This window comes from Diadema antillarum, unplaced genomic scaffold (assembly GCF_040938485.1).
Source record: "Diadema antillarum isolate AM-2024a unplaced genomic scaffold, OU_Dant_1.0 seq00001628_RagTag, whole genome shotgun sequence".
NCBI lineage: Eukaryota > Metazoa > Echinodermata > Echinoidea > Diadematoida > Diadematidae > Diadema > Diadema antillarum.
In genome coordinates, this window is record NW_027272337.1 from 269,046 (window position 1) to 285,753 (window position 16,708).

Consider the following 16,708-nt stretch of genomic DNA (forward strand, 5'->3'; position numbering starts at 1 on the left):
TAGCTATCCTAGCAATAGTAGCATAGCTAGCACTCACTCAGTACCATTACCAGGGCTCACCAGCAGCACGCGTGAGACACGTCATACATTTCACACAGGCGGAACCTGAACAAGCCTTGTCTTGAGCGAACGAAGATAGCTACATATGGCTGTGCAGCCATAACCAAGGTCTACATAGAGCCATTTTTATTGGCAAGTATATTTACATTGACCCGATATACGTGAGGGGAAGACATAACTCTAGATATTATAGGTTTATTTGTTGTGAGATTGTTGTAGAAACTCTATGTCGATATAGCTAAGTGTTGTCAAATATGAACAGTCCCATATATTGATATTTGTGTTATGTGATCCATTATGTTTTGATGGAGAAAACCCCCCGTGTGCCACGTTATTCCGAGACACGAAAGTACCGGTAGTCATGTTTTGAGAAAGAATTCTGTTTTTCTAATTTGTATAACCTCTACAAATTTCTGTTAAGATGGGCATAATAGTAGGCAAAATTGAAGAGGAATGCCAAACTTTGTTTCGATATAAGTTCTATGATGAATCTATTCTCTTTCTAAAGGTCTACAGTGACAGGGTTGTGTTTAGACCACTTTTAGTTAACCTGCACTCTTAGTAGTAGATTGTCCACATGAGACAGAATCTTAAGTGGGCCTGGCGTGTTTTTGGGATCGGGCGAGGAAGGGACAAACAAACGCTGTACTCCTGTAGTTAGCTGGACTTCAGAAAAATTAAGAGTCAGACTGGATATTGCACCCGTTGTACAATGTAGGCCAACAAGCAATTGTTACCATAGTACTACAGTCTACGTACCTGGTATGAATTTTATGATCGTGTGCATTGCGCACGATGTGTTCGTAAATCTTTCGGTAGGGCCTAAATCTTTATTTTAACCAGTTTCCCTGTGGAGATTGGTGTGCTTTGTTGTCTTTGCCATCTTCAAACTTCACATCTACGGCAGACGGGTTTGAGAGGAGAGGGTACAGCACTGTCCGGACATCAGCTTGAATTGATGTACAATGTATGTATTTTTCTTTATCCAGAGATGGTGGAAGCAGCGTGTACATGCCTGGGTTGGCCCACTTCCCACAAGATTCCGAAATCCCTGGTTCTGTAACGGCAAGCTCCGTACAACAGGATCCCACTCTGCGCTAATTCTCTCGTAGGGTTGCGTTTGACTCTGTAGACTAAAGATGAGGAGGTTGAACAGGAAGCAGACCCTGAAGGTGGTGAAGGAGCTGGATGCATTCCCGAAGGTTCCAGAGGACTACGTCGAGACGACGTCAACGGGCGGGACAGGTGAGTGTAGGAGGATGAGATGGCAGACAAAAGTGCAACAAAGTACCAATATTTTGTAATAGGTCAGTGACATGAAGATGGATGAAAGGAGACTCCAGATGGGATACTCGGTTTTAACATTTTCTGATTAGAATGGGACAACCAGCATACATTGTGTCATGAATGTTTTTTTGCATCATGTACAGAACTTGCAGACAAGTCACAGAAATGCCCTAAATGCCAGAAAGGCCTTGTGTAGGGCTAGCCTCCCGATCACTTGACTCACAACTACATAATTGTCTACCCTAGCTTTGAATTTTGTCACCACTGTCGTAACATACTGCATAAAGTTCACTGTCTTAGACACCCATACTTTTATGGACGGATGTTGTCATCATCATCATTATCATCATCATCATCATCATCATCATCATTATCATCTTTCCTCTATCTCTCTCCTTCCCCTTCACCCTGATAGTGTCCATTCTGACCTCTGTCCTGATTCTTGGACTGGTCATCTCAGAATTTCAGTACTACCTGGACACCAAGATGAAGTATGAGTATGACGTGGACACAGACTTTGACAGCAAGTTGCAGATTAACATTGACATCACTGTTGCCATGAAATGTGACTGTAAGTATTCTTTCAAGCGTTCATCTACACCCAGCACAACTATCCCCATATGAAGATCTGAGCACTATAGAATTGTAGGTCTTTTTTTAATTTTTTTTTTTTTTTGCTCAAAATTATATTCTTGTTATTGACTCATAACTTTTTAATTTCACTGCATGATATTTGGAAAAAGGTTACAGCTGTACATCAACTCTTTCAATTCCTTATTAGTCTGTATGAAATCAGAGACAAATTGGAACAAAAAATAAGTATAGAATAAATTAACAAATTTGTGAGAGAATGTGGAGCTTTTATTTTCAGAATTTGTTGTAATCAGGTTTGGAAATTTCTATACTCAAAACAAATAATCAAAACAAATAATCAGTAATGTGAGCAACAAAACACTTTTTGCCACTGTGTAATTTGAAACACCAGGGAAAATTATGAAAATTACAATAAAGATACCTGTCTACAATACAAGACCACAGATATGTGATTTATGAGACTTCATGGTATACCAAGTTGATGCATGAATGCTATGAAGGAAATGTTCTAACCATACAGCATAGAGCATACCTGAAGATGAATTACTAAAATATTTGTTGTTAAAAGTATCAACTTGTATTTTGTTTTGTACACCATGTCTGCAGTCTTTCTACTATTCTTCATCATTTGTACATATGTGTGAAGGATGTATTACATATGTGTACAATATTTGTTTATGAAATGTTGAAATTGTCTATAGTGGTTGCTATAGTTTTTGATCTCCATTCGTTGCATACAATAAATGGAGGATCAATGCTGTGAACCTTAACTCCAAAGCATCTTTTCTCTGAACTAGCTTTCACATGTAGCTATGTTTTCATCTTTTATTATGATGGGGTAACAACATCTACTCTTGATGAGTTATATAACATTTTAAGGCTGAGAATCTTGTCCTGAGCTGTCAGCATTCTATCTTAATTAGAATGTCATGTCAGGCCACTTTTCTTGTGAGTTTTGTGATACTGGGTCACATGCAGATAACTATTTCCTTCTCTCCCTTTTCATCAGACATAGGAGCAGATGTCTTAGATTCGGCTGGGGACTCTGCAATGTTCAAATTCAGTGGCAGACTCAATGAGGAACCGACAGTTTTTGACATGACGCCAGAAGAAGAAAGGTGGCATAAGTAAGTAGATTAAGGGTCCGTGAATACAATTGGCTGGTTTGGCTCTTTCTTTTTTTTCTTTTCTTTTTTCCCTTTACACATGTGTTGCACTCCTGTGTGACCTGAAAGACCTGATTATAAGTTGCTAATAACTTAATTCCTGATATCTTCTTCTTCTTCTTCTTGTGTTTAGGTATTGGGTTTAAGTTGATTTGGCACTGGACTTTTTAAAGGTGTGTAAGTCATCATCCTTACGTAGGTAATAATGATCTATTTTGAAAACTGTATGACATCCTATTAATAGATAACTTGTTCCTTTGAATATATATGAAGAGTTTTATCGCAAAGCGAGCTATCTCCATTCTTGTTAAGTTGAGATATTTGTGATTAAAGCTGTTAAAAATCACAGAAAGTAATAAAAAAATGCAGGATATCTTTAATCATAACTCTTTAAATAGAATATTCCTTGTTTTGTTTATTAGTGAGGTATTACTGGAAAGGTTTAATTGTGCTTTATCTAATGATAGACTTACATGTTTATTTTGCAATAAAACTCTTTCATATATAATCAATTTTTTGTCCTATAAAAGTAGTAAAAGTCAGTTTTCAAATGTATCTTTTCAAGATTCTCTAATGATACTTTCTTTGTCTAAGTGTTTGAAGTTCTTGGAAAGGAAAAAAATCAATAACTGGAGCTGAGATTGTGTATTGACCGAGTCATATATCCCTCTAATGTCACTTTGTAGAACTCTGCAGACAGTGCGTAGAGCGTTGAGCGAGGAACACGCTATACAAGATCTCCTCTTCCAGTCTGGCTTTGACAGTAGGCCAGCGGCACATCCCAAGAGATCGGCCAAGGCAGGCAAGCCTGATGCCTGCCGTTTACATGGCTCCCTCACAACAAACAAGGTACCATATAATATGTCCACGTATAAAGTGCACCCCTGAATTAACTGCACTCGCATATTCTGGCATATTTATTAAGAAAAAAAAAAGAAAAAAAGATGAATGAATGAATAAATAAATGTGACCCTGCATCACAAAACCAACGAAAAGTCACCAGACATGGATTTTTAGTTGAGAAGAGATTCTGAAAGAGCAGACTTTAATCTTTAAGATGATGTATAAGTCAATTCAGATAATCTCTCCTGACCTATCTAAATATTGGAAAGAAAGCACACACTCTGGAAAAGTGTGAACAGAGAAAAGAGGCTCTGAAGTTCCTGGTCTATTCAAGCACTTAATCTTGACCAAGCCGTGCTTGCTGTGCGATGAATGGGACAAAAACAGGATGTAAACCACTGGAGCAACAACAATGAAGGGATTACCAGATTAAGCTGAAGTTGAGCATGCTTTATTATGACATTCTGTCCATGATAAATGCCAACTTTCAAAACAGTAGCATCATCTTTTCTAAGGTTATCAGAGTTGAAAGTAAAGAGTGTGTACAGGGTTCTTAAGAAATCAGAAGGGGACTCTAAGACACACCATGCTACAAAAAAGTGTTCAAGAAAAACTGCTAAAAACACAATTTCCTGTTCGTTTTATGATCCCAAACTCAAGCATAATGTAGAAGAAGAATAGCTCTTTCAGAAACTATAAAAGCCCCAAGATTGGCTATGTCCACCCATTTCACCTATTTTCAGGCCTTGCACAAAATCAATGCATGCGACTTTTTGTTGGTTTTGTGATGCACGGTTACAAATAAAGAGAGTTTATTTAGCTTAAGTTCAGTGGTACTTATGACAGCCATGAAGAAATGTGCCACATGGTGCTCGGGACTTACCAGTCCAATCCTCTGAAACTGAGATGATATTATTTGATATATTGCCTACCACACTCGAGATTACCTCATTTTGCACTTCTGTAAATTAGGATGGTCTCCGGCTCATGGAGACAAGTTTTGCTGCACTTGCATTGGTTTAAGGGTCTCTACAATCTACTAAAAACTGCAATAGACACTTTATACCAGGTATGGTTGAAAGACAATGAAAAGTACTCTGTGTAGGAGAGCTAAAGACAGGGAAGAAATGCTGAGACTAGTTGCATTGTAAGTACAGAATGAAGAAAAAAAAGTAAAACTTCACAGTTTGACAGTACTAGAGCAAAACTGAAGTGATAATTGATGGATAAATTGAAAAATGTCCTTGTCATAGTGACATTCATTTCCTCTTTGTAATTGTTGATATCCATTTCTTTCACTCTTTCTCTCTCTCTCTCTCCCTCTCTAATAGGTTGCTGGTAATTTCCATGTAACCATTGGCAAGAGTATACCCCACCCCAGGGGGCATGCACATTTAGCACTAATGATAGATCCAGCAAGTAAGTGACATGATGTGAATTTGAATGTTTTATTGGTAAATAACCCAAAACTTGCCTCCACTATAAAAGTGGAGGTTTATGCAAAGATAATTTTTTACACTCCAATAGGCAAGCCAAATTGTTTTCACATTCTTAGATTTATCAGTCACAGGTTACAGGAGACATCTCATATGGATTCATGTGCACAAAATACTTTTGCCACCTACACTGTGGCACTTGCAAATGTCCTCCTCTCAAATATTCCACATTAATATCACACTGCTGTGTGGATAGATTATTGTATTCCTGCACTTTCAGTCCAAGGACCCACTGTATCTTCTTACCCTTTACCTCCTTCTTCCCCCCCCCCCCCTCAAAAAAAAAGTAAATACAAAAACAAAACAAAAGAAAACAAAAAAGAAATGAGACAAGTCTTTTTTTTCCCTCAGAGAAGTACAGTGAACATTATAAAAAAAAATGTAATTACCTTATTGTTATTTTGTTTGTTTGTTTTATTGTAACAAGTACATCTCGGACATTTATATTTTACTGCGACTGTTGGGTAGCTTTTTGATGTATTTGCAGAAAGATTCCTATTTAAGGGGCTATAACATAAATGCTTTAGTTATGGTGGAGTTGCTAATATGGTTCACACATTTCGTGCTGTCTCATAAATCAATAAATCATGGAAAAAATAACATGCATTAGAAAATATGAATATTCATTTTGCTTACTTGCCATCTTTCCTCAGAATATAACTTTTCTCACCGGATCAATCATTTCTCGTTCGGGACCCCCGTGAAGGGAATTGTGAATCCGCTGGACGGAGATGTGAAGATAACAAATGAAAGTAAGTGTCACAAAAAGATGGTGTTGTAATATTCACGCATTTTGCGCAACCAGAAATTAGCACAAAAATAAAAGCAAGCGAACATTTTTGCTTGCCATATTATGTTCCAATAGTTACTGAGTGTCTTCATTCCGCAGAATTAAAACGATGCCAAACTCTTCTTACGTCACAAAGCGCAAAAAGTTAGTCGTGCAAAAATATCAAATTTTACAAGTAGTTATGATTTTAAACCATTTATTCAGTTTTTTTTTCTTCACATTGCTAGCATTATTACATGGGGACGAACAAACTGATCTCTTCTTTTTTTTAAATCTGCATTGTCAACTTCTGAAAATATTTGAGGAGAGGCATACACTCTACCATAAGGACAGTGTCTTAGAAATGAAAAAAAATATATATATAAAGACAGAAAATGAATATCACATTGGAATATGAATCTGGGCTACTGTGGAATCTGAATTCATTCAAAAATTGATACAGAATTCATTCCCTTTGTACAACTTTGATTTAACTCTTTATGTGCCATGGTGGAAACCCCCTGTGTGCCACGTTATTCTGAGACACGAAGGTAGTAATGCTTTGAGAAAGAATTCTGTTTTTCCAATCTATATAACTTCTACAAATTTGTGTTAAGCTGGACATAGTAGTTCGCAAAGTTAAAGAGGAATGCCAAACTTTGCTTCCATATGCAATGTATGACAATTCTATTTTCAATTTTTCTTTTGAATTACCAGTTGCTACATTACTGTAAAGGCATGAATTTTGCACATAAAATAGTGACAGAAACTTAAATTGTACACACAAATTCAGTTGGGAACACCGCTTGATAGTCAATCACCACATAGAATACAAGCCGTATGTGAGAGGAACAAAAGCGCGAGAAACGCTTTGATTGTACCGCGGGATTAATAGCGATTTATCGATCGGTTTTGGTGGCTTTGTTTGCTGAGTAGAATATGCGAAGTTGGCACGCCGTCGACTGAGTCGGACGTGCGAACGTGGCACATAAAGAGTTAATAGGAATATCCTGTCAATCTTGGTGTCTCCTCCAGGTCTTCAACTGTATCAATATTTCATCCAAATTGTGCCTACCAAAGTAAACACCAGGGCGGCCCGTGCAAACACACACCAGTTTGCAGTCACAGAACAAGTAAGTGTGCCATTTAAATCTTGTACTTGGCTTAGAGATATTACAAGAACGCATTCAGATATGTTTCATTGTGAAGAAAAAGCTATGAATGGCATTTTACATGCCAGTGTATGCTTTCCATGCCTACATATTTTGAACCATAAGTATATTTCATTTATACTAGTCTTACTTCTATACCATTATAACTGACTGAAGTTCTGTATCTTGGTAATGAGCCGACTGCTGTCAGCTGACTTACTGTTTATAGTGCAGTGAGTGTCACATGGTGAATACTTGGTATTAGTTGTTAGGATTGTTGTCTTTAGAGCGCTGGCAATCTCTCCACCTCCCATCCGTTTGCACTTTCTTTCTCTCTAAGGAACGTGCCATCAACCACCATAAGGGCAGTCATGGCGTTTCGGGGATCTTTTTTAAGTACGAGCTGACATCGTTAGTGATATCCGTCAAAGAGGCATATGACCCAATCTGGAAGCTTCTCGTTCGGCTGTGCGGCATTGTTGGAGGGGTCTTTGCCACATCAGGTGAGAAATGTTGCCACATCATTGTACCCAAGTGGGACTAGGCATATTTGTCTAGCTGAGTTTTTTGTTTGTTTGTTTGTTTATTTGTTTTCTGGAAAAAGGAGGAAGGCTTTTATTCAATGAAAAGCATGTATTGTGTTTTTGTACATAATTTTCAATGTCTTTAGCATGTGTATTTCCACTTTAGTATGGTACAGTAAAGTTTGGAGAAAATAGGCTTTTACGTGTACACTGAAAGGACAATTCAAATTGCCACATTATGTCTGTTGAGAATGAGAAGGGCTTTGATTTATCTCGAACACTATAGGTTTAGTGGCAACTTTAATGCCCTTATTATTCTCAACCGACGAATTATTATTGATCTTTCCAGAATTAAAAATTTTCATGGTAATCTTGAAATATCCGTAGAATCTGAGCTGCAGAAATTGTGAAATGAAGTTACAAGTTGAGTCAATCATTTAAGTTTTTGTAGATATTGTTGAAAAGCTTCTTGTTCAAAACAAACAAATAAACAAATCTGTAGTTTCTCAGCTTTGATGAGCTTGGGCTGTGTGAAGGTTTGGTGGAGGTATGTCATTTGTCATGGGATGTAACTTGGACCTGAAGGAGGTGATGGTACCATGGAAACCCATGCTTCCTGTCAGGTGTATTCACATGAGAAATGACTCTTTTGGATGTGACTGATGATTAGCAGAATTGTCATGAAAATGCCAACAGTGAATTGAAGATTGTAAGTCATGAATATCATGCTCTATGAGATTTTAAATACAAAAGTTTTGGTTCTATTGATGAGAGCTGTTGGAATTACATTCACTGTTTAACCGTATTGAATGAAAGGTTATGTGGTGTTTTTCCTCATATTTTATTCCTTGAAATCCAGGTATCATCAATAATTTGATGGGATTTTTCATGGATGTGATATGCTGCAGATTTGACAGATTAAGAGCCAGAAATACAAATAAAAAGGTGGGTTTTGCACAGTAGCACAAAATCAAAGGATTCTACATGTAGGGGCATTACAGCTGAAATATAAACAATTTCTACATTCACAGTATTACCAAACACAAACATAACTTGTAAAATATAAGTGAGTAACGCACAGTGTTACAGGGGATTATCATTAATTCCTTTTTTTACACATACACTGTATGTACAACGTATAATAGTGCACAACGAGCTTGATATAAAAAGCCAATTTCAGAAAGAGTAAGTTTTCAGAGGTACGACAGGCTTTTTTTTCTTTTTCTTTTTTTTTAGTAAAGCAGTCATTATGTGCCTAATAATTATGCTTTATATGATTGTGTTCAATTAGATTGAAAGAATGGGGGAATATGCTGGACTTCTCAATACGTACACAGTGCAAGGATTCAAAACCAGGACCAACATGGTTTACCCATTACATGCGCACAGAATGCAAAATGTCTTCATTCCACATTCAGTGTGTAAACACGCCATTTCTTTGGGGGGCATTTCAGCCAGGCCATCAAGTTACTCTGTACCTGGGATGTAAAAGACAATGTGCACAGTGCAGCTTTGGGGGTTTTCTTAAAGAACACAAGGAAATGCATGATCTGACCATAGACGTATACATCTGCCAGCAAAATGCCCATTTGAGTCACCAGTGAAGGGAAGAGTTATGTAGAATAAAATGTCTTCTGAAGAAGGCGCATGCCATACTGTAAGACCAGACATTTTTGTGTGCATCAGACTTTCGTGAATTTTGTGAGAAGCCAAGATTCGCAAAAGTAAAACGCGCAAGAGCGTTTTTTTTTTTGTGTGTGTACACAAGGCATTGAATGCCAGTACAATGCTGTACAATGTACAAGGAAGTTGAATTGTTGAAACAGTTGGAGGAAGCACACAATCAAATATGATTAATTTTTGTTTTTTTCTCTATCTTAACTACGCAATAATTAGTAGTGAGCATTCAGTTTTGTTTTGTGCTTTATGTCGACCAGCATTTCATGTTCAACGAATGCCTGTTTTACTAGTCGGCATTACATGTAATATACTCATATCCCTTTTTTTTTTTTGTAATGGCCAGCAGTTCCCGAAAGTTTCATGCCGCGAAAGAAAGGCCTTCAGCCCCAATCTGCCAAAGCTTCATTCCAGCAAATGTTTCTGATTTTACAGCGTTAGGGCTTGAACTATTTACACTCTGAATGACATCACAATGCAAAATTCTGGAGACTCGTAACACCTGTGCATCAGAGTCACATGGATTTTTACTTACCATCAAAAAGTCATTTCAACATCAATCAACTGAATGAGAAGTTTTTACATGAGGAATAATAATTGCCCTTCCCCCTCCCTATTGTTTTCTGACAGGAGCCACTCCAAGGCCACCAACTAGAGACTTCACAGCCTCCACCATCCCCTACCCTGTTGTCATCTCCTGGTTCCTGAGTTGGCCTACAGTCCAACGTGGATCATCAGGCCCTTTCTTATCCAGAGTTCTCCATCATCTGGATGTATTCACACCATGAAGATGGAAAAAAAGAAGAAGTGCTTTCAAAATCGATGATATCTCCTACAAAGTCGCAAGATTTACCTGTGATATTCCAACAGAAACATGTTTCGTTGTGCGCACGGCAGATTGTTGTTAGCGCGCTTCCGTGCGCATGGCAGATTGTTGTTAGCGCACTTCCGGGTGCATGGCAGAGTGTTGTTAACCCTATGCGCACTCCCACATCCTAACGACAATCTGCCATGCGCACTCCCACAGTGTAACGACAATCTGCCAGGCACGTGGAAGCGCTGTAATGACAATCTGCCATGCGCACGACGGTTTTATCTTTTATTCTGAAAGGTTTCAATTTCTGTAATAAGAAAAGACTATGATTTCAAGTAAGCTAGCAGAGACTGCACAACAGTTACTGTGCATGCTACCTATTGATAACTACCACTGGATTGGCAGCTACATGTACATGTACATCAACATTGTATATCCCTTTATCCGGCTAAATCGCTTTTCTGAATGGGATCCAGTCCCAAGATAGCTTGATAACAGAGGTCGGACTGGACACGTTTCCCCTGCTTCACAGTCACACAGTGTTACATCTAAGAGCCTCAATCATGTGACCAGGATGGTATCAATTCTCACGTTTTTCTCTCTCTTTTTTTTCATTCCATCCAAACACGAATACTGAAGAACCTTTATCAGGAAGAGAGGAGATATTTAAGTTTAAAAAGAAAAGAAAGAAAAAAACTTTTTGTATCGAGGTGATTTTGCAGGTCCCAAGTCATTATACTTCTTTATTTTTGTATCCCAGAAATGTGAGAAGCCTGATATAATAAAGCAATTTTCCTGGTTTCTAGGTCTTGTTAAAACGAGGTTTGCAGTGAAGATGTACAGCTGCACCAGCTTGATAATGTTCAATTTATTCTTCTTTCATTTTCAACAGGCATCTCATTATTGTGGTTTTGTTGTTTTTGATAATTTGTTTGACCCTGCATTTTCTTCTCTCGCTATTCAAGCAATCAAGTACTATGTTGCAGATAGTCACGGAAGTGGAGTTACCTACGTAATGATACCGGGGAGCCTGAAACCATGACATATTGCTTTGGTAGGCCTATATCGGGTTTCTCACTATATCAGGATGCAAAAACATAGAATTATAAAAAGTTGGGACCTGCAAAATGAATTTACTGTATTTAAGAGGGTTTTGTTATACACGTACTGTACATCCATCCTCTTTTAACAACAAGATTCCCCTGTAAAAGCATTGATTGGTAGTTGAAAAATTCTGGTATACTGTGAGCATCTGCCAATTACAGAGGCAGAATAGAGCTTGTGTTCACTTTCTTACATTACTGTCCAGATATTAATATCTTTCAATCACTTGAAAGCAGAATGCAAATATGGAAAATATGAATGAATTTAGAAATGGAAATTGGAACATGATTCAAAGAATCGTATGTCAGTCAATGAAACGGAAGCTATCATGAATACAACTGAAATAGCAGGAATGCTTATAAAGGTAACAGGGTTAATTGTACTAACAATAGAATGTGATCATGAAGATGATATGTGTAATGGTGACAAAAAGTTAGTGTAAAATGAGTATACATTGTTGTACATGTATTGACAATGGTAACATTGATGACAATAACAAGGACGAATAGTTTTGCTTTTTTTTTATAATTGATGGGGTCGGTGCAATATAGTGCTATAGTACAATTGTACAACTATTGCAACTCACCTTTCCCATCAATCCTCTGGAGAGATTTTCCCACTTTTGTGATTTCTTGGACAGCCATTGGGGTCTGGTACACATTCTTATTTATGTCCTCAGGGTGGCCCATGTCTTTGTAGAACAGAACCCGTTCTTCAGGAGGCAACTCCAGTGCTGCATACATTGTGCTATCTCGATGTCGGTTCCTTGTGGCATTCAGTCGTTCTTTGTTCTCAACTGCAGCATTCTCACACAGGTTGTTCAGGGCATGCCATCCTGAGAAGTGTTCTTCCGAACCCTTGGTACTAGCAAATACATAAGGATTGGCTAGACTGATGTGTGCTGTAGATCTCACTTCCGGGTCACATAGCATTCTCATTGCAGGAAAGGTATCCTTGGGAAACAGGACAGAGACTAGGTGGTTGTTGCCTTTGCCCGTTTGATAACATATTTTGAGTTGGTCAAGCAGCTCCTTCTCTATTGGGTCTGTAATCTCCTCATCATTTTCTGCGTCTTGCCATTCTTTGATTGTTAACCTGCATGGCTCTCCTCCTCGCCTTGCATTAAAGAGTGTTAATCTCGACACTGTGAGATCACAAAGCCTGACGAATTCATGGCTATCCCAGAAAAGGTGTTCGTCACTGATCATTGATTCAACTTCCTGCAGTGTATGGACACGGAGTTTTTCAATATCCTCTTCTAGAGGTAGCTCTTGTGGCTTTCTCAAATTCATCTGCCTGTTTTTTGTTTAGTGAGTACGTGGCATCGCCGAAAACCAAGTTCTCATTTAGCTTCAGTACTTCAAGAAACTTGTCGATCTCGGTGGCCTTGTCATCTTGGGCATTAGCCAGATAGGTAGCTTTAGTGATCGTGGCAGCTTTCTTGAGGAGGTAATAAACCCCCATCTTTCAGCCTGGCTTGAGCTTTCCAGACTCATTGTCCAGTGTGAAAGTCCGTATGCTTTCAGCAAGCACCTGAAAATTAGTGCGGTCAAACAAGTCACCAGCATTGTTCTCTTTTAGTTCTTTGTCATTGTTGTGCATTTCATGTGCCTCTTTGAAGGTCAGATACAGAGCTGCTAAACGCCGCATATTTGTCCTGACGGATTTGCGAACCTCAGTCTTTTTGTCAGCTTTTCCCCTACCTTTGTCCCAAAGACACATACCGATGGTTCTAATTACTGGATCCTTTTTGCATGTTTCACCAATTTCATCATCCTTAAGTTTTGACAAGATTTCTGAAGCAAAGCCTTGAGAAGAAACCTCTGTGCCAGCTGGATCAGTTGAGAGCAATGATGCAGAAATAGAAGATGAAGGAATGGCAGTATCTCCTCGACACATTCTACGATGTCTTGAGAAATACTTTTTGGCATAGAAGCCTTTGCAAATACCACAAATGGTAAGCGCATCTTTCTTGCCAGTGCATCGTTCTCTTTGATACACAGGTTTTTCTTCCTCCTTTGCACATTTTCTGTTTCTTTGGAGAATATCTTGTTTCTTGAACTCTGCAAATGCCCTCAATTGTTCTTTCTTGGGTAGCTTCATTGCCCTTTGGACATCTTTTTCATTCTTGTGGACTTTACGGATGTGTCTAGACAACTTTTCCCCACAACTTTTTTTGACAGAATGGACATGAGCGATTAGGTTTAGTGTATCTTGCATTTACTTTATCATCCTTTTCATTTGTCTTCATTGTCATCTTCTGAACTTCTGGTGATGAACAAGATGACCAAGGCTTTGGTGACTTTGTTAGCTCAGACAGATTACATCGGGATGAAAGTTCTGGTGTTTGTGAAGGCGGTTTATCCTCAGAGTCAGATGGAGGAACATCTGAAAGGTCATCAGGTAGCCATTCTGACCCACTTGATATGACTGAAGAGGTTTCAGTCAAACGCTCATCATAATCAACTTCTTTTTCTGAAACAGATCTTTGGAGCCATGCGCCCCTATGGCTGTCTTTCTGGAATGAAATGAAACAATATATAAAGCCTCCCTTTAATTTTATTATGCACACAAACAATTTGCATTTCTAAACTAGTCATGTTCTTATTATCACAAACCAAATATCTTGCTCTATTGGACAGGGCAGATAGTGTGATATATGAAAATAAGACATTCAAGAAGTAGAAGGCAATTATGTCAATTATAGCCTAAGCATTTCATGATGGACACTCTAAGGTTGTCAGAGAATCTGATAGTCTGAAATAACCTAAACGCCTGAAGGAAAGCTGTTGCATGCATTGAAATGACATAAAAAGACCTAAAACGAGGTAAACTCAAAGTAACCCACTCTTGCAAAATTGGTACAAATTGGCATTAAACATTGACATTAATTAAGGGTCACTCTTTAAGCCCATAACCCACACTTTTGTCAAAATTGAGTTACATGCATTTTCATAATCCTTATCCTTCACTTTAACCTCCGTGAAAATATCGTATTTGAATTCAACTAATAAGATGGTAAATAATGCATGCATTCATGTTTTATTAATGTACAATGTATGGACTTTCCAAACATTCAACAGCAATTATCTCAAAATGACTATTGTGTGGGTTAGCACTGTATTGCATCGACCCCCTCAATTATAAGATTTGTAAACACTTGGCCTGTGTTTCATAATGTTTGTATAACTCCTACCTGGAATAAAGCTAATGGAGTACAATGTATTGTAGTTCCTTGGAAGTGTAAAGTGAATTGGCTACGTGCTTGCTCTGCGATGTTCTTGCACTGACATTCCAAAGTAGCCTTGTCTTCTAATGGCCCCCACGGTTACAAATTTACATTTGACTTTTATCCTTTCAAGTTCTCTTGAAGGAAGCAGGGTCCATTCCACTTCAGGACTTTGCAATTATTGTGAACAAGAGCAAAGCTAGTTACCATGGCAACAACTGAATCACATATGAATTGTAGATACCCAGTTTGTATACCTCAGTTGCTTCCGGAGTATAACTCACAAGTACATGTATTGTACTCGTACATTGCAAGTGTTGTGAACTGCTTCATTAAATGGAACACGTTATTTGACTGTAGGAGTTTACCTGGTTCAAAGAACAATATCGACTACAGCAGCAACAATAACAGCGTGTCGACATGTTAGACAATAGATGTTAAAAAATAGAAACATGTATATATCATTTGTAGAGCAGTAGCCCAAAGCGTGTGGTATTGAACTGTTGCAGCAAAGCTTGTCACATTCTGAATTTGATATTTTAGTCATGCTAATTGTTTCTACACTGTATAAGCCCCTTGCGTGAGAGATCAACTATAGGCAGTTTTTGCACTTTCTGTCTTTAATAATGTAGAAATCTGAATGGAGTGGAAAATGAAATAGAAAATATGAATATGATAAATATAAAAGCTGGAAGAATGCCAAAATAATTTGATGGCCTGGTTATAACAGGCATCAATGTCCTATTGCAAAGAATAAAAATGGTTGTTATGTTGTATTGTGCTCTATGTTGACTTGTCTTGTAAAGTGCGATGTGGCAGTGTTTCTGTACATTTTTGTAGCACACCAGCTGTACAGTTCCGTATGTCTTGTCTTCTCAATGGCAATAGTTTTTATAAAATTATATATTTTCAGAAAATATATCTGTTAATATTCTGTTGGATATCAGTACCATGTATTGCTGAGGACTGAGGCAGTGATGCTCATGTTTTACTGTACATACTATATAGGGCCTATCAGTCATGAGCACTCAACTCGTGTTATGCACCTTTTTTTTTTTTTCATGATGTAATAAAACCATGTTCAATCAAAATGATTTTTGGTTGGTGTAAGGAGGTACCTTCTTGGTTGCTATGAATCACATTCATTTTATTGGACCTGCTAGTTCCTGTAGGTAATTTTGTCAATCGTGTGAGGTCTATTTTGTGTCACCGGTCGTAAGTCCGCCGCCAGAACTTGCAGCCCCATACAATCGGCTCCATTTTCAATGTTGTTAATTCGTCTTCTCTGCCTGATGTGTATCTACGCCGGCAGTTGCCAAATTGTCACGGAAATATTCTAAAATTTGAGAACGAACTCGATGCAGAGAGAGAGAGAGAGAGAGAGAGAGCCTGAGCTTATTATAACACTGTTTATCCGTTTTTCTATATTACTCAGATAAACGAAGACCATCAAAAGTAGGAAATAATAAAACATCTATTAAACACAACTCATAAAACTATTCGACTTCCTTCTGCTATTATTTATGAACTCTAACTATACTACTCCTCTGGTAGTGATCTCTTAGGCAGAGTAAACATTCTGGTGTTATGTTAGTGCTCTTCAAACGTGATTTGTTGACTCAGTAGAAATGGGAAATTATGTGAGTAAAAAAGAAAAAAAAATCTTCAAAATCCCCACATTGCACGGTACTGTTCTTTTTGCCCATATATATTATACTGCAGATTTCATGGAAGATAACGTTTTCCCAGTGTCTTCGATAACCGTACCTGGGTAGAAATTATCTTGTTTGGTTTGTTTGCTTATGTCAGTGTTTCACCATACAATGTACTGTACAATGCTACATAATAGTAATTCACGCCCACTTTATGACAGACTCGAAGATGTTTCAAAGTTGCATCCAAAATGTTTCCTTTCTCCTTTTGTCCAATATCAATTAAAGGGGATGGCTAGCAACTGATCAGTGGGAATCAGTGAGAATGCTGGGGGATGATTG

General features: G+C 38.0%; 1 protein-coding gene and 1 pseudogene across 1 annotated transcript; one reads left to right on the plus strand and one right to left on the minus strand.

Annotated features, from left to right (window-relative positions):
- The first annotated feature begins 82 nt into the window (after positions 1-82).
- LOC139711225 (endoplasmic reticulum-Golgi intermediate compartment protein 2-like) lies at positions 83-10,389 on the plus strand. Its single transcript, XM_071623142.1, has 11 exons — positions 83-192; positions 1,050-1,305; positions 1,763-1,918; positions 2,951-3,068; positions 3,794-3,956; positions 5,282-5,369; positions 6,100-6,198; positions 7,251-7,348; positions 7,707-7,869; positions 8,750-8,835; positions 10,198-10,389. The coding sequence occupies exons 2-11, from the start codon at positions 1,200-1,202 to the stop codon at positions 10,273-10,275; spliced, it is 1,155 nt and encodes a 384-aa protein (XP_071479243.1). The 5' UTR covers positions 83-192; positions 1,050-1,199; the 3' UTR covers positions 10,276-10,389.
- A 1,668-nt stretch (positions 10,390-12,057) lies between these two features.
- LOC139711229 (uncharacterized) lies at positions 12,058-13,588 on the minus strand (annotated as a pseudogene).
- Between the last annotated feature and the right edge of the window lie 3,120 nt (positions 13,589-16,708).